The 19,450-nt window shown below is 41.1% G+C and overlaps 1 protein-coding gene across 3 annotated transcripts in view; it reads right to left on the bottom strand.

Annotated features, from left to right (window-relative positions):
* CDHR1 (cadherin related family member 1) overlaps nucleotides 1–19,450 on the bottom strand; it is a 151,079-nt gene that overhangs the window by 3,985 nt on the left and 127,644 nt on the right. For 2 of the 3 annotated variants that reach the window (XM_075216989.1, XM_075216992.1), the window contains exons 15-16: nucleotides 4,305–4,533; nucleotides 2,319–2,573 (exon numbers count right to left, since the gene is read on the bottom strand). In XM_075216989.1, the coding sequence (XP_075073090.1) occupies nucleotides 2,319–2,573; nucleotides 4,305–4,533 (484 nt within the window). The remainder of the gene's footprint in view (nucleotides 1–2,318; nucleotides 2,574–4,304; nucleotides 4,534–19,450) is intronic. The other variant, XM_075216990.1, reaches the window with a different exon arrangement.

Below are 19,450 nucleotides of genomic sequence, written 5' to 3'. Positions count from 1 at the left end.
AGGCCCCGCCCCCTGCTGAACCATACCAATTTCGTCCTGTTACTGCATTATCATTATTAGCAAGATAGCTAGAGTCCTAAAGTTTCATTCCTGCTATGGCATTTCCTCAGAGGCTTGATGCAGAATGGTTTATACATCAGAGGAAGTGCTATTGCAGGCACTAAACCAGCTGGGCTTTTTATTTCTTTATACTTTCTTTTTCTACCTATGCTAATAAAGATACACTTTCAGTATAAGAAGATGAACAGTGGCCTCTTTGAACAGCATGAGAGCTATTACTTCCTTGTTACACTTTATATTGCATGGTGTCACTGTAAGCCTTGACCACACACAATATCACAAAATTGTGCATAAGCATATAACAGATGGATAGTCTAGAGCACAGGGGAGGACACGTGTAGAAAGGACAAACAATTGCAGGCGAGTACAGGAAACACAAGACAGTAAAAGCAAACAAAATAAGTACAAAAAGTAATACAATAGACATTTGATGATCTAAACTGTACATGCATTAAAGAGGATCCATAATCAATGGCATATAATGTAACATAGTTTTAATTCCAGGAGCAGAACATAACATTGCTGGTTCTTATGGAAAAAAATTAGCACCGCTGGGCTCCCCTCCCCTCTGGGCCATGCAACCATCCCGTGCAGTATGGTAGTTCTGCCACTGTTCAATTCCATCTAAAATAATGTATTTAGTTAACATACATTCTCCCCCAACTAGCAGAACTAGCATTAGTTTTCTGATAGGGACTCATTTCAGGAGAAATCATCCCTGTCAGTGCTATATTGCTTCTTTACCATTCACCACCAGAAATGAAATGCTTGTTTGTTACACTAACACTGAAAGGATTTTGCCAAGGTGGGTAGAAGCATAATTAGCATAACAGTTATTTTTTTTTTACCATCAATATTTTGAAACGCATACATTTTTAATACTTTATTATTTGAATAAATGTCTCGACATTGTGGTGTTGAGCTGTGATTATTAGAATTAGTAGAATTTCTTCTTAGTTTGCAGAGGGCATTGCAAGCTAACTAGTGTTAGATAACTTATGGCTGTTGCATGAATGGAACAAAAAGTATCATTATGTGAGACCTAGCTGCTGTGCAAGAGTGCTGTAGAGACACTGTCTGCGTGAGCACAGTTCCACATCAATAATGAAAGAGTAAGTTTAACTTGGCATTTTATTTGCTAACAGAGAAATTTCAGAGCTGGTAGATTATGTGCTTATTGTGGACAGTGCCATGATATAACTACATGTGTGAATCCAATTAACGGAAGCAATAAACTTTTAGGAAACGCAGTGTTTAAAATAAAAGAAACTGAATAACTTGTATCAGGGGCTTTGCTAGGGTCTCAAAAGATAAAGTGCCGACTCTACAAGTAAGCTTACCACATTCAATCAAGCTTACTAATCACACCTAAAATTTACACTAATAGAAAGATAATTTTGTTTACTATTACTACGGAAATCTTGAAGTCTTTTGACAAAAAAAAAGTGTGGGTACCAGGTACCTTTAATGGAGATTAAGCTTGTCCGGAATCCTTTGTGCATAATGTGGGGGACCCCACTTTTCTTGATACCCATATGGGAAGTAATCAAATGTGATGAATTGTGTTGAAATATGTTGAAATGCAATACCTGGGTTCAGGGATTACACATGCATAAATATGTGAGCCCTCCCCTCTCAGGTACTATTTGGCTATTGTATCTCATGTTTATCTGGTATTGTCCCCTGTGACCAACTGGGGACAACTGCTGAGTTGGTCCCAGCAGGTTACTGAAGAGAGAGATGATCCCTTCTCCTATAGCCATTCCCTCTGCATAAGACCAGTCAACGTTACTCCTTTCCTGGGCAGCCTGATAACGCAGGGCAATGTTCAATGCAGGGGCAACACAGAGTTATGGAGTGTGGGAATGCCTGGGATTACACTTCATGCTGGACTGACATGCTGAGACAGGAGACAAGCAAGTGTCAATCTAGGTTCAGGAACAAGTAATGTCCATATGTATGTACTTGCTGTAAGTGTGGGCCCACCAATAGCAGGGGCACATTAGAGAATAGCTGCTGTCAGATCTTGCAGTAGGATGCAATAGTCTGGGATAAAATCAGTAAGATCAGAATCCCTGGATATTGTGCTACACCTAAAAAGTTACCAGGGATGCTAATATATGTATTTAATATGTATGTATTTTACAGAAAGCCGTGAATTACTTTACCATATTAAATGGCTAAACAGATATTAGCTAGGGTTAAATAATAGAAAACATTGATGCTCTACTAAACAAACTGAGATATCATACTCTTACCTCTTCAGTAACATCAATCTTGACCACTGCAGTGGTACTGAATGATGGAGAGCCTCTGTCTTTTGCCTGTACAACTACAGACCATTTGCAGTTTTGGTTGCGGGTAATGTTTTGAATTACATCCAGCGATCTGATATAAGATTTAAGTTTTATCTCTCCAGTGGCTTGGTCTATTTCAAAAACGTTATCTGGATCAGCTTGCATAATGGAATAGTTTACAATATTGTTTGGTTCTTCTGCATCCTGGTCTGTTGCCTAAAAAAGTGAATTTTTTTAAACACAGTATTTTAGATGTGCTGATCAGTCTTTATCTATATTTATATTGAACAATCACAATTTTGTTTTTGATATTTCTTTTTTATTTCCCCTTTTCAGCTTCCAACTGCAGAATGGTACGAGAAATCAACTATAGTAGACTTGTACTAATCTAAGATGCTTATGAGTCTTTCAGCCAGTAATATATAGATATTAAGAAATAATAACAGTACTACTGTAATCTTCTTTTACTAGAGGTTAGCGTAGAAATAAAAAAAAAAACCCTCTAGGCTTTTGCTGACTATTTCTGTTTTTCAGTCTTGCAAGCAGGGCCGACAAAACGCGGTAAGCGTGGTAAGCAAGGCTGAGGGGCACTCCCCACCACCTGCCATCCAGCTTGTCAGCCAGCACAAGAAAAAAAATTGGGAAAAAATCCGCCGGCGTCCTGCTCCTCCTCCCCTCTGCTTCCTTCTCACTGACCTTGTCAGGCATGACGTTGCCACGTCCCAACACTGTTAGTGAGGAGCGACGCAGAGAGGAACTGCTCACTGAGACAACAAAAAGAAAAAAAGACAGAAGAAGAGAAGAGAAGGAAAGAAGGTCATAGAAAAGTAAGTAAATAAACAAGGGGACACCAATGTTGAAAAAGAAGAAGGAGGCAGCAATGTGGATGAGGAGAGGGCGGCAGCATGTGATGGAGGAGAAGGAGGCAGCATATGATGGAGGAGAAGGAGGCAGCATGTGATGGAGGAGATGGGGGCAGCATGTGATGGAGGAGAGAGGGGCAGCATGTGATGGAGGAGAGGGGGGCACATTTGATGGAGGAGAAACGGACAGCATGTGATGGAGAAGAGGGGGGCAGCATGTGATGGAGGAGAAGGCGGCAGCATGTGATGGAGGAGAAGGGGGCAGCATGTGATGGAGGAGAAGGGGGCAGCATGTGATGGAGGAGAAAGGGGCAGCATGTGATGGAGAAGAGGGGGGCACATTTGATGGAGGAGAAGGGGGCAGCGTGTGATGGAGGAGAGGAGGGCAGCGTGTGACGGTGGAGAAGTGAGCAGCGTGTGACGGAGGAGAGGGGGCAGCGTGTGGCGGAGGAGAGGGGGGCAGCATGTGAGGGAGGAGAGGGGGGCAGCGTGTGATGGAGGAGAGGAGGGCAGCGTGTGATGGAGGAGAGGGGGCAGCATGCGATGGAGTAGAGGGGGGCAGCATGTAATGGAGGAGACTGGGCTTGCATGTGATAAGGGGGCACCATGTAATGAAGTAGGGGTCACCGTGTGATGAAGAAGGGGGCACAACAAACCTAATTTGCAAAAAATATAAAATGTTATTACAAAGAATACATATTCTCCATTTATATTATTCATATAGCAAATCATGTTTGCTGTTTAATGTATTTATTTATATTACTCTCTTTATTAAAATGTATTATATGATTTGTATTAAAAGAAAAAGAATTATTGAATGAACAAAAAATTTATAAAAGAGGAGGGCGCAAATTTATTTTTTACAGGGAGGCGTCTGACACGCTAGCACTGGTCCTGCTTGCAAGGTCACTTTGTGATGGAAAAATGCAATGGCATTCATAAGTCATGAAACATCCATGTTTTTGTTTCTGATCTGCATTATTGCTTTTTTAATGTAACACATCGTGTTGATCAGAATATACAATAATGTAAATCTGATACTAACTGTAGTAAAGATGAAGTTAATTAATAGAGAAAGGCATACCTCTATTTTTACTGGGGTACCAATGACCATGGTCCTCTCCTGAATGTTCTCATTGAACTCCGGGCAGTGGTCATTGACGTCCAATACAGTAACAAATACTTCGGCTAAGCTATACTTCCCTTCAGTGTCCTCGGCTTTGACATAAAAGTTATACTTGGAGGTCTCTTCAGCATCCAGAGTGGCCCAAGGTTGTGTATAAATTATACCAGTTGAGGGATGAATTAGAAAGCTGCGAGACAAAACACACAAAATACACTTGCTCCATTCACATATTTCAACAATAAACATGATAATTTTGCTATTGGTATATGGAGGATTGCCAGAGGCTATTCAGAAATTCAGCTTAAAAAAGCAGTATCTGCAACACAAATGTTAGATGATTGACAACAAAATTATGAACCTATAGACAAACTGACCTGTATACAAAAACAAATATTTCAGGCACAGAAAGGATAAGAAGAAATAGTTAAAATTCTGAATACACACACACATATACATACACACATATATATATATATATATATATATATATATATATATATATATATGTGTGTATATATATATATATATATATATATATCTACTATATAAATGCCTAGTGGCGTGTGTGAAAAAAAAAACCAAGCTGCAGCGCCACCTGCTGGGCAGAGTTATACACTGACCTATATATTTCTTGAAGGAGAAGTGACAGTTGGGAGTGGTTGGTGGTTGCCAGGGGTGACAGTGGGGAGTTTTTAACACCTTAAGTAGCTTGATGATGGATGTCGCGATGAAGATGAAGGATGAGGTGATGGAGAAAAATGATGAGGTGGTGACATGTGGACAAAACCACGTTAAAAAAGGGCGCTTGCATCGGGAAGTAACGCTCTTCCCCTGAGGAGGCCTGGGCTAGGCCCAAATGCATGACAAGAGCCTTTTTAACACCTTAAGTAGCTTGATTTGACTAGAATGCATGAGTATCATGTGTGTGTGTGTATATATATATATATACACACACACAGGGCTGCCAAGAAGAATTCAGGGCCCGGGTACAACAAATTCATGGGGCCCCCCTCATATTCAAGTAAGCCCCAAAATTTTTTTGCGACGCCTTACGGCGGCGCAAAACAATTTAGGTGTATGGTCATACATTCAGGGGCGTGGCTAGCCAAACGGCGGTGCAAAAATTTTGGGAGGTGTGGTCATGCATTTGGGGCGTGGCAAACGTGCCATTGGGGCGTGGCTAACATAAAAACCACTAGGCTCTCAATTCGCCGGAGCGTCACATATGTTCAAGCACTCCTGACTTTCAGGACATCTACCACCACAGTGTAGTATACAAACAATGCAGTGTGTACACAAACAGTTCAGTCTTGGCCTACACCTTACATTGGGCACAACATTCACCAAAAATTGGTATTGTCCCTACTAGAATCACAACATTTCACACACTGTGCTGCTCTCTCCTACCTGTTCTTCTCACTTTCTCCACCTGTGGCTGCTGGTTTCTTTAGTTGTGGCTTGTCCGGATCCAGGAATGTTGAAGGACCTATTTTGAAAAAAAAATGGCTACATTTAGAAAATTACAGCCAGCCCCGGCCTTAAATCAATAGCACTCACGATTAATAATTAGGCCTTCCTCCAGCCCCAACATTAAAATAATAGTATTCACATTTAATAAATAAACCTATTTCACTTCCTGCAAACAGCCCCAGCAATACCTATTTCCCGCAACCATCACTGCCATTAAATAATTCATAGTCACATTTAATAAATAGACCTCATTCTCCCTAAACTCATCCCAAGATTCAATAGCCCCCAAACCACCCCATCTTAAATTAATAGTCCCTACTATTAAATTGCCTCACCATCACCCTACAAACAAAATAGCGCCCATTAATTAGCCGCCACCTACCTCACACACACTACATTGCAACAAGCCCCCTGTGCCATCACACACATTACTGTGCCCCTTCATCACAACTACACTGTACCCCCTTATGCTCACACTGCGACCTCCATGCTGCTTTTCCCCCTTCTTTTTTACTTTGTGCCTTTCTCCCACTTTTTTTATTCCTCTGTTCCTCTCTCCCACTTTTTTTCCTCCTCTGTTCCTCTCTCCCACTTTTTTTTTCTCCTCTGTTCCTCTCTCCCACTTTTTTTTCCTCCTCTGTTCCTCTCTCCCACTTTTTTTCCCTCCTCTGTTCCTCTCTCCCCAATTTTTTTTTATTCCTCTGTGGCTCTCTCCTTTTTTTCCTCCTCTGTTCCTCTCTCCCACTTTTTTTCCCTCCTCTGTTCCTCTCTCCCCAATTTTTTTTTATTCCCCTGTGGCTCTCTCCTTTTTTTCCTCCTCTGTTCCTCTCTCCCACTTTTTTTTTATTACTCTGTGGCTCTCTCCTTTTTTTCCTCCTCTGTTTCTCTGTCCCCTTTCTTTATAGTACTGTCCCTCCCTGTTTTCCTCCCCTAGCCTCTCCGTTTCTTTACTTACCTTTTGTCAACTTCTTTCTTTTCTTTTCTGCTCTTCTGTCTCCTCTTCTGTCTTCTTTCTTCCTGCTGGCTGCGGCGCTCCTCACTGACTGACAGGCGTGACTTGATGACGTCACGCCCGGCAGTCAGTGTGAATGGAGGAGAGGAGGGACACGGCGCCGCGCGATCACGTGAGTATTTTTTTTTTTTTTAATTAATTTCTTCTTACAGCTCCCAAGAAACCCAAGACCACCCCCCCCCCCCCCCCCCCCGCGGGAAAAAAAATAAAAAAACTTAAAAAAAAAAAAGCGCAAGAGAGAAAAATAAAATAAAAAAATAAATAAATTTAATTAGCAGCGAGGGCCCGGCCCGGGCCCCCTGGCATGGCCGGGCCCGGGTAAACTGTACCCGCTCCCCCCCCCTCTCGGCAGCCCTGCACACACACATACACACACACACACATACACACACACACACATTATGAGGATATATAAATAAAGTCACAACAATAAGTATGAAGACAAAGTAAGGCTTAGGCTGCTGTTTTCCTAGAGACTGCCAAATGCCTCCTAAAAACAGATACACATATAGAAAAACTTGAAACAGCGCTCTAAATAAGCCTATCAACTAAAAACTAATTAGTAAAACACAGATGGTAGAAAAAAGAGAAAGGAAGCTGCAAATGGTACAAATATCATAAAACAATGTGTTCACTTATAATACACTATAAAAAAAGAATGAATAAAAAACATCAACAAACATATAAAACCATATACTGTATGTGTATTTTAAACAGACGGTAAGGAACAGTAACCATTTAAATTTTCTTATAACAGAATTTAATTTCTCATAGCAGTGGAACATCTGTTAGTAAGGGAAGATTTTAATTGAATAGTACCATTTTAGCTTCAGATAAAAGTTTCATAACAAAGTACCTTGTAATACTTTGTAAGGATAACCTGTAATTAGGAATTTTGTACATAAAACTATGTAGCTATCTGCTCACTTAAGCATTGTTAGAGGGAAACAAACTATCAAATTGTAACATGCACAAACTTATTTAGAGAATAAACAATGTTCCAATAACCCATATGCTGGGATGGTAGCTCAAAACAGTGTAGTAGTGAAATACTCTCTTTATTATTATTATTATTATTATTATTATTATTATTATTATCCTTTATTTGTTAGGCGCCACAAGAGTTCCGCAGCGCCGTACAATTCACAAACAGTAGACAGTACAGGGTATTACATTACTGAACAGTAAACAAAAAATACTGACTCTTTAGTGGAAATATGTCAGGTGGCCACCTGTAAAATAAATTCTCAGCTTTCAAACTGCACACTCCAATATCCTGAAAGACTCTCCTAACAGAGCCCGACTTCACTGCAGATAAATGTGGTATAACAAATTCTCCCAAATCTTGGTGACAGCTTTCTTCTTTTCATTTTGCTAACTCTTGTTGACAAATTTAGTTCCACGACAAAGCTCAACAACAACCGTATACACTCTCATATCTAGCAAAAGTTTTCTGGTTCATGAGATAACCTATTACAGATAGCTTTAACTCATCTCTATGGGCAAAGATAATAAAGCAACACAAAGGAGGAAGACAATTTGTGGTAAGCAGCCTTCTCGACAACCTGATTTCCATCAATACCTTAAACCCCCCAACCAGTCGCACTGTCACATCACCTACAACTTCTTCTGTTGGGAATTAACATCCCGTGGCTTATCTGAAATATCTGTTTACTTGGGTGATAAAGCAGGGATTAACAAAATTCTACAGCATAGCAAATGGTTTTCTACTAAACAGGATATCCTTGCTCTAGAGAAGAAACTACAAGAGACTGTGGGTCTGATTCATTAAAAAAGTGAAGCAAAAATAATGAGTAACTTTGTCCCTGGCAAAACCATGTTGCATTGAAGGGGAAGGTAAATTTAAAATGTGATGGCAGATTTATGGTTGGGGTAAAGCATGTCCTAGATCAACTTTATATTTCAGTGTACAAATAAAGCTATCAAATATTTGTGCGTTACATGAAAAAACAGCCAGTATTTAACTTATGTGCAAAATAATAAACTAATTTGCACCCCTTGCCTTTGTTCCATTGCATATTGCATTATTCATTATGTAATTCCTACTTCTTCATAGATAGATCAGTTTTTAGTTAGGATAAGTTTTCACTTCATTCTACTTGTAGGGGCTGTCACCACCCTAACCCTGTTGATGCTATCACCGCAATTTCTCTATAGCTAGCCATGGCATGGAAATACCTTGCTATGGATTCTAGGTGCAGTTTATTACTATGTTTCCACTTATCTTGTGCTACTTATACCTTTCATGTATTACATGATCCATTTTACACCTCACACTGTTGAAGTCGTATAATTGGATGAACGAAAGTATATTGGTTTAATATTGTTTAGCCATGCAAATGCGATCCGTACGCCACGTGTTACGTGGCGTGGTGCCTTCACACTGTAAAATACGCACGCACACACTCGCATTACAACATTTAGTTATTTATATAATTTCATATTGGTTCTGTTACACTGTAATTCAGGAGCAGATAGTATTTGGTTTATTATTAGTCTATATATATATATATATATATATATATATATATATATATATAGTGATTATATGTACATTGTAGTGTTATTAAAGGTTTAGGTTATAGGAAAGGTGTCATGCCTGATATCATATTGATCCCCTAATCATCAGCAGCTGTCCGGTGCAGTCGGCGAAGAGATTGCACATTGCATACTTTAGTTATTGATATTAGGGAATAATCCTTTGTATGATGCTGGCTATGAAAGGAGCAGACCCCCTGGAGAGACGACCCCCTCCTTTGGATTCCTTAGACTGAATCAGCCTATGAACTGTTTACCCTGAAGCCACCCTGTGCCTGGACCTATAGAAACAATCTACGTCATCTCTATTGTTCAAGTGTAACACTGTACTGTAATATAATATAGCTGCGCTTCCTTTGGCTCTCAGTCTACTCTGACCACAGTTATCTAACAGATACACTGTTCCATTGGGACCCATGGAAGCGCAGCGATTGCAGCGGTATGTATGTATTTATCTTTTGGTATTGGCTGTGCTGTACTGTACTTTATCATAATATAATATGTATTGAATTGTTGACTATTTACATCTGCTAAAATAAACCACCATGTGCTTTGGACACACATACAATTGATTGAGCAATGCTTATTTTAAATCGATAGAATTACTTTAATAATTTGGGGGCTCGAAGGTAAGTTACGTTATCGGCAGGTATGCAATGCTTACGATATTCGGTTCCTCAACAAAGGGTGGATTGACGGACGCGTCGCATAAGCAGGAAAGAACGTAATGCGTTTAAGACCTGTGGTTCACTGTGTGTTGCGAAACCGAATGTCCGTTGTTGCATAGACTGAAGGAACGCTAATTGGAATCTAGGGACAAGAAAGAAAAATGTTTCTTTCTATTGTCGTTTTACGTTTTAAAGTGTATTGCATTGCTAAACGTATGTGTATTTCCTGCTGTGCGTACGCGAACTTCCGGTAGATTTGCCACGTGGTTGAACAATCGTTTTGATAGTTATTATATGCATAGTATAATTACTTGTGAAAGCCTCTGAGACATTATTACTATTGTTGGGAACTTTTAATTTTCTGCGCAGAAAAGGTGTATAGTGTAGATACACTGTTATTATTCATTGTACTCAGTTGCTGTCTGACAAGGCGGATTGCCCAACTGAAGGACGGTATACAGGGCAGGTATACCGAATGCGAAAACCGTGTTTTCGCAAAGCACTACCAATAGATCGCAAGGTTTGCTAATAATTAGTATTGGTAGGCAGTGCGATCTAACCGCACCGATTAGTGCGAATTGGTGAAGCAGCTAGGAGGAATTATGTTGGAAAGGCTGGTTGATTGTATCGACTTTGTGCTACCAGTTATAATAAACTCAGCAGATTTTTGTGGTTGAGCCAGGGTATCGAGGAGCTGATAGCCCTTGTGGCCCACAGTGATATTTCTGTATTAGGGATCCTTGCCTGGTGCGAGAAAAGCGAGTGAACGCGGCTAAAGGAAATACGTTCACCGAGCATTATAGATCTCTAGCGGTGACTATAGCAACAGAGTTGAAATTGTTGGGTGGAAAGAACAGAGCATTGCGGTGTGTCTGTATTCCACATAAAAGGGTATTGTTGGCCGGAAGGAACAAAGCATTGCGGTGTGTCTGTGTTCCGGGTAGAAGGTATATTGTTCAACATGGGTGCTAAGCATACGCTAGAGATGGTCATTGTACTGCCTAAGGAAGGTCCTATTGAGTCAGTGAGATTTCTCATGTGTGAAAAATATGGTGCATACGCAACTGTGTATTGTGACACGTGGGTCGAAATGACCAAAGATTGTGATAGGCCTTTCCAAACAATAGGGAGTTTTAATGCAGAGGTACTAAATACGGTAAAAGATAAAGTACGGTTGATTAAGTCAACGGAAGTGAGAAATGCACATAATCATTGTTTAAAATCGTGGCAAATGGAAGGTAACACATGGCAGAGCAGCGAACGCACAGCGGAAGTGAGTGTAGCGAAAAACACGTGTTCAGCGGAAGTAAGCTTACCGGAAACAAGCATTCCGGAAGTGTGCGTTGCTAAGCGTGGCGAACTGAGCGCAAACACGCCCCCGACAAAATTCGGTCGGGGCGGGAAGTACAGACAATACAAAAAATGTAAAAACTGTAACTAGTAACTTGTATGTTGTTTTAAGTAATGTTAAAAGTAATGTTTCAGGACAAAGAAGAGGGACGGTCCCACCAGCAGGGGCAGTGGCTGAAAGTGGTGAGAAAAATGAAAAGGTTAACACAGGGGGAGACATCCATTGTACTGCAGCAGCAATTTCAGCAACTAGTTCAGAACATAGTCATTTGGTAGACTTACATCCTGTCTGCACTACAACAGTTCCCAATGGGAAAGCGGACAGAGATGGTGACATTCCCTTAAAACATGTAGCAAAGCATGATACATGCACTAGGTCTGAAACATTTTCAATTTTGTTTGATTTCCTTGATCCTAGGAAAGATTTGACCAAATGTCAGCAGTTTATTAGATATTATGGTAATATGTATGAGCCAACCAATAACGATTGGCGAGTATTATTGAAGACCTGTCTTCCTCTCAATACTGATATACAAAAGTTCATTAAGGATTGTATGTTGGAGGAGGATGAATCCTTAACCGAGGATGATAATCAGGACAATATTAGACATATAATCACACAGTTGGCCATATATTTCCCAGTGGACTGGAGTAAAATTTTTACTATCCAGCAAAAAGATAGTGAAAATGCAACAGACTATTTTTGCAGAGCTCTGATAGCAATGGGCAAATATACTGGGGTACCAGACATAAAAGATAATGTACGCTACAGAGAGGTTGCTGTTAAAGTTCTAATGGATGGCCTCAGGGAAAACTTGAAAAGAAGGGTGCAAACTTCATTACCATACTGGAAAGGAACCACTGTAAGTGCTCTCAGGGAGTCAGCTATAGAACATGATAGAAGTATGAATAAACAGAAAGAGACACTAAGTGATAGGGTATTGATGGTAAGTATCCCAGCACTAGAGGGACTGCACACACGACCACCAGCATACAACCCACATAACAGGAAACCCAGAATAGTGAGATGTTACAATTGCAGAGAAGAAGGACACATTAGGAGAGATTGTAAAAAGGAAGAGAAACAACATGAGTTGAGGAAGTGTTTTCAATGCAATAAAATAGGACACCTAGCAAAATATTGTGCAGACATGACAGGGACGTGTTTCTACTGCAGTAAGAAGGGACACATGAGTAAGAACTGTGTAGAGAGAAGAACGGATACCTGGGTTGGAAATCACATAGACATCCACAAAAGAGGCGTACACTTCTCTCAGAGGTTCCCCTACGATTGATTGCACACTCTGTAACAACTAATATTTTGGGGGAGAAATATAGCCGCCTCTAGGTTTAATCTATGGTAAGTATTAGTGTGTACTTTTAGGAAGAAACTGAGTTTAAAAGGTAATCTTTGCTGATTTTGTTTGTTTGTTTTATGTTGTCAAATACTTGTTTTCCTAATCACTGGCTGATGGTAAAGAATGAGAATGTTTGGTTTGTTTGTTGTTTAAAGATAACTATCTTGTCTTTTCTTCACAGATAAAGGCAGACAAAAGAAGTATAGACTAGTGTTTAAAAGGGGTGAGATAGAGAAATAGAAGAATTACTCTTGAAAGACTAACAATAGACAAATGGAACACTCTTTGTTAGGCTGCAGTGTCTCATGATAATTTGTTTGGCTGAGAATCATTATCCAACAATGAAGTATATACATACTTTGCTCCAAAATATCGTTTATGTATCTCAGATGAGTCATCAACAGTTAATTTTTACATTTCTCTATTATAAGTTAGGAAAGTCCGTTGAAAAGGTATGTAGTCAATGAGATACCGAGTTCTTAATGAACAAATGACGGACGACGCTGGATTGCACTGTTAAGACCCCCTAGTCAAGTATGGGGAGGGGTCATAGTTAGCAAATAGCTAAGGGGAGCAGTGGAATGAATACAGCCATTTCCCCATAGAGTCAGAGTCCAATCCAGCTGTCATTTTGTTGTAAAAAAAATCTCCCTTTCTGCATGTATGTTTGTATTCAAATCTTTATATTCTCATCATTCATTGCTTTCCTATTTCTCATTTTTTTACACAAACGCTAGTCTCTCTCTCTCCCTCTCTCTCCCTCTCTCTCTCCCTCTCTCTCTCCCTCTCTCTCTCTCTCTCTCTCTCTCTCTCTGCTCTGGTAGAGATAAAATCAGACACAGTCTCAACAATGGGGCTAAAACATATTTTAATTTTGTTACATAAGACAAATTCAGAGATAAACACACTAGATTGACATGAGTTACAGAAACAGTCAGGGGTTTTGTTTTCATGTGTATAGAAACTGCTGATTTTAAGCAGAAAGGTTCTGTTGTGGAAATACGATTCATGTTTTATAGATTGCATATCTGTTTTTTTTGTTTTTTTTGTTTTGGTTCGTGCCTCCTGTACAAAATTGTGCCTTTATATGGATGCACAAAGGGTGGATAGGAGATTGCTGGAGGTTAGGCATACAGATATGCATCTCTGTATAGAACATTGGAGTAGGATTTATACCACAAGATACGACATAATGTGAAACCCTAGAAAATGTAGAATTTTCATGTTTTATATTTTTTTCACTGTTAGACAGGCATGTACTGGTTACTGTTATATTTGAAGAAAGTGTTATAGAAATAGACCCCTTTGCCTTTCCCACTTAGTCAAGTAGCTGAATGTGAGGTAGTGAGAATGACATGTGAGTTGGCAGAGGGAAAATCGATTGATATACATTGGTCTTCAGCATTTTTCTAGTCAAGGGGGCGATGTTGAGGTGACTGAGAAATCGTTTTATAGCAATACCAGCACATGATTAGGACACTACATAGAGGACTTTATACAGTGACACAGTTACCAACTGAAGTAGCTGCTAGTAAGGTCCACACTTACACACACGACCATACAAGGCTGTCACACCAGGGCGAACATAGCTGTCAAATAGACAGCAGGGTTTTATGTGACAGTTAACAAATCTATGTTTTGTTTTGTTCTTCGTTGTATTGTTTTAGTTCTGAAATGTGAACACACACACACACATGCACGCATACACATATTGGTTAATATATAAAGATTTGTGTTAACTGAGGAATAAACTGTCTGGAAGGTGAAGAGATGTGGTGAGGAGTCTGGTGGAGAGATGGACAAGGTAGACCAATGGAGCCATCCCATATCCCTCCTGCTGATGGGTTTTCCTCCAGGTAAAACAAATACACGTCATCCAATTACCACCATGCAGGATCCTCAAGTATACACTGGTGTACCAATGAAATATGTCTGGGTAGAGGTGTATTGAAATGTGTCTAATGTATTACTGTATCATACTCAAAGCTTTTGTTATTCAATGTGATAGTCCTAGAGTTATAATAGATGATAGGGGTATTCATGTTATTGATTATAGAGGTATAATGTATAAGTAGTGGTAACAAATCACATACTTTCAATTAACCATAAACCAGTGTGAACATAAAATAGTGGTACTCGGTAGAACGAATTGAATAGAATAAGAGTTAGAACTTGATTGAAGTGACTGATAGCTTCGGCCACTAGTCCTTTCCCGCTACCAAAAGATCACTCCTGGGCAGACTCCTAACCTGTCAGTTTTTGAAATGTTCTTGACCCCTCGTGAGATGAGATTGTAACTGGGAGGCTAGGTTAGATCTTGAGAGAAGGTAAATAGTGAACCAGCAACCAAGAACGTCCAAAACACTGTTTCCTGAAAGGTCACACTAACTGTCAGGATGTTGGATCGGGAGAGTAAGTTGTGGAGCAGAAATTTCTTAAGCTTAGGTTATTTGACAGACAGATACCAAGTGTAGGCTACCAGCATCACGGCTTCAAGGGTAGCAGAGACACACTGGTGCTCATTCCACCCACTGCAGAGGGGCCAACACTTAGAGAAGGGTCCAAGGGCACTCATGAGTCTGTACTGGAAGGCCTCGAATGCAGTTAGTAGCACCTGAGCCAAAGGCTAAGACTGTTGTCAAGCATGAAGTTGTAGTTTTTCCTGTTTTGTGTTCTCTCATTTTTATTCTCTTCTCAGGGCGGTTAATTCTTCTGATTATTAGCAGGTGACAGAGACTGGTTCAGGTAATGATAAGGAGGTATTGGGGAGGAAGAAGTTAGTTGCATAACCAGTCCAGCCAATTACTCTATTCAATTCAGGGGTAAAGGAAAATTTGCTGCAAGGGTTAATTCCCAGGAGTGTATAACTATATATTGTGTAAATGTATAGTCTCTTAAATGAATATATCTAAGGTAGAGGCGCTGTAGCACAGGTACTTAACTGGCATGCAGCCCCGAGAGTGTAACTATATGAGTGTAACCAATGTCTTTGCAAAATGTGTACTTTAAAATTAAATGTTAAAGTGTATGATCTATATGTGTAGAATAAAATGTGCAGTTACCAGTCACTGGTGGTCCAGTGGGGGCTGCAGGAGGAGCCCTGGATCCTTCACTCCGCCGCAACTCTCTGAGCGCTCTTCCGGGCGTCCCGGGACGTCACTTCCTGCATCTTCGTTCCGGTTGCCTGGGCAACAACTGGGACGCTGGGGAGCTCCTGGCGTACAGGGGATTACAGAGCCAGCCGTCCAAGCCTGGGTTCAGTCAGCCAATCAAGGCTGATTAGGGAATCAAGTTACCGCTGGCACTCTGCCTATTTCCATTGGCTGCAGCTCTGCATATTAATCATTCTGCAGCTGAGGACAAATTCTGGACTGTGTCCTGATTGGATATCTGTACTATTTAAGGCAGTGAGGACTGAGCCTCGCTGCCGGTTATAGCGTCCTGTTTCAGTACTGCTGCCTGCTACTTTGTCCCTGTGTTTGGTGTTTAACCGAAGATTGACTTCCCGTGTATGACCATTGCCTGTTCCTGAACACTGAACCTGTGCTTCTGACCCTGATCGTATGCCTGTCCCTGGATTCTGAACCTGTGCCTGTGACCCCTGACCTTGGTTGTCCTCTGGATACGTTGTCTACTGTCGGCCCCGATTCTGGCCTGGACCCCACGCTGCTGTCTGGCAGAACACTCTATTCCTGGGTTCTCCTTAGCCGGTACACATCTCTCGACCCTCTGTTTGTCTGCAGCAAAGTCTGTCCCCACCACTAGGGGCAACAGTGAACACCAGACTTCAGAGCAGACTCCGGGTTTTGCTGTACCGGCTGGAGGGGTTCCTAACAGCCGTATACTGTAGCTGAAAAACTTTCATGTAGTGGCAGGGCAGGAACTACTGCTCCGAGATATGGCTGCTTTCCCACTGGTACTGTTTTCGGCCAGGGGGCGGGAGAGCTTGACCCCAGTTTTGGGTTCCTGGAAGTGGTTTTAGGCGGGAGAAATAAAAGATATATCTCCCGCCTTAGACAGACTGATACCAGGAAGGAGAGTGGGCTGAGCCCTCTTCTCCCTGGCAGCTCATGAACAGAGGGGGGAGGAGTAGACTCCCCACTGCCACTAGCTTCAATGTAAAAAGGTGTTAGCCACTCCAGGCTGATTCACGTGGAGGCTTGATGAATCAATTTGGATTGGTTAAAGCGGCAGGAGGCTGGATAACCTGTTTTACACTGAAATATTTTATATCATCTGTACTTTTTGGATATCACTAGTGTGTAACTGTCCTTTTTAGGACTTAGTGTGCTAATAAACATCACTGCTTAAGGGACCTGCTTTGATGCTTACTTACCTGCTGTAATTCCTGTGAACTGCAGAGTAGACCCAATCTAGGTGTAAATGTATCAAGGGGCGATTTTGCAGAATCAGCGATTTTCTCGGGAGAGTTGAAACTCGCAAATGTATTAAGCTGAGACTTTATGCAAAATCGCCAGAGTTGTGCTTCTGTCAAAATCGCTATTTGCAAAATCGATAGAGATCAAACACCGGACTGTTTGCCACTCCAGCTATAAAAGTCTCAAATGTATGAAGCTGCGATTAAGCAAACTCAGGAGAGTTTGCTTTCAAACACGCCAGATACAACATGCTGCATTCTAGCAGTGTGTTGTATAAACACATCACTGTCACACTGCCTGTCATACAGCTGCCGGAGCTCCGGCAGCTGTCAAAAGTGTTAAAAATAGATAAAAGTTAAAAAAAAAAAAAAGCTTGGGGTCCCCCCTCTATTCAGTCTTAACCCTAGTGCTGCCAGACTACTGCTGGTTCCGTGAAAATCGGGGGAAAATTTTTCGTGGGGCCCCCCTATTTTCATGGAACCAGCACTAGGCAAAGCAGCCGGGGTTGGATGCACTATAGCAGGGGGACACGCGGCAGGGGTCCCCCTGCCATAATGACTAACCAACCCCAGGCTGTTCAGCGCTGGGCTGGATTCCCTAGGGAGTGGGGTCCGCTGAAAAAAAAGAGCGGGCCCCCCTAGGGACACCCAGCCCAGTGCTGATAGCACTAGGGCTCTTCCTACACCCCTGGGTGGTGGGTGTAGGGTAATAACGGCAATGTAAGTGATAGAAAACAAATGGACGCCATTTTGTTTAGTGGAACTACAAGTCCCAGCCAGCCAGGTTGCCCTAAATAGTGTGTGCATGCTGCTACTTTTATAACTACAAACACCAGCATACCCACGACAGCCAGGGCATGTTGGCACTTGGAGAACCACAAGTGCCAACATGCCCTGACACCCACGGCTGGTTGGGACCTGTAGTTCCACAAAATTAAATGTTAACAAAATGACAACACCCTGGTTAAAGCCACTAACGTTTATTAAAAATAATAAACCAACAAAAATGACAGTGAACACCCTCATTTACATCACATATTTTTTTTTAAAATAATAAATCCCCAATATACTCACTAAAGAAGTTTTCTTCTGTTGTGAGCAGCTTTCAATCCAAAATTGAATGTCACCAAAGTCCAAAATAAAATTGTATCCAAAGTCTATGCTTGACCATGTCCCAAATATCCCTTCTTGCAATGTCTTCTGTTCTACTGCCCAGGGGAAGGCCATTGTTGATTGCAGTCTTCTGTTCTTCTGTCCAAGGGGGGCCCATTGTTGCTTGCAGTCTTCTGTTCTTTGGCCAGGGGGGCCCCATATTTGTAACATCCCCGAATCTTCTTGCTTGATTGAAGAAAAATAAAAAAAATGCAGGACCAACGCAAACAGCTATTACATAGTAAAAGATCCGATACCAAGTCTATTTATAGTATTAGGTGATTTTCCCACGCTTTTTATTTCAGAATTTGGCACTTGGCAAATTTCAAAATAAATTATACTAAATCAGTCGCCTTTAATCGTTCAGTGGCACCAAAATCATTAGCCGGGATCAAACATGCTTTACCCTTTGTCTGGCACCTAAGTCATATCAAATAGGGGTATTGATCACTAAAGATCTTTCCAAGTAATGCTCTGACTAAGAAATGGTGCTCCCAAGGCTTCTCCTGGCTGGGGAAAGTTAATATTGTTAAGATGAATACACTACCAAAAGTCTTATATCTTCTCCAAACACTCCCACTTCATATCCCTTGCAGATACCTCACTGACTTACAATCATTGATTTGCAATTTGACAGTAAAATATCCTAGGATTTTCTCAAGATGTTCTCTATCAGAGTAAAATCCAAGGGGGACTTCAACTCCTGCAGTTTTATAAATATCACCAGGAACTGGTGTTTACTAGAATTCTGTAGTGGACCTGTCCCATAGAATCCAAACAATCAATCACGATTTAGGGTCATGCTCTGAGGGTCCCTCCTAGTCTCCTTCATTGACTCCCAAAATGACCCTGCATATCTTACCCCACTATTGGCCCTACTGTCTAATGCCAATCTAGGTTGAAGATGCATACATATATTTCTTCCCCATTGTCTCCTCTCACTGCATAGACCCACAATCCAGATTTCCCCCTAGAACTAAATTTGTGAGCCTTTCAACTGTGGTTTATGGGAAGGCGATCTAGTGTGGCCGATGTATATGTACAGTAAATAGCTATGGCGCTTATACTTTAAACAAACAGGTACATTATATGTAATTTCTATACAGAATGTCCCATATGCACAAACTGATGATATGTAGTCCAGAAAAAAGGTTTCC

This window comes from Mixophyes fleayi, chromosome 6 (genome assembly GCF_038048845.1).
Source record: "Mixophyes fleayi isolate aMixFle1 chromosome 6, aMixFle1.hap1, whole genome shotgun sequence".
In the NCBI taxonomy this organism is placed as follows: Eukaryota; Metazoa; Chordata; class Amphibia; order Anura; family Limnodynastidae; genus Mixophyes; species Mixophyes fleayi.
This window is presented reverse-complemented; position numbering and strand designations above follow the sequence as displayed.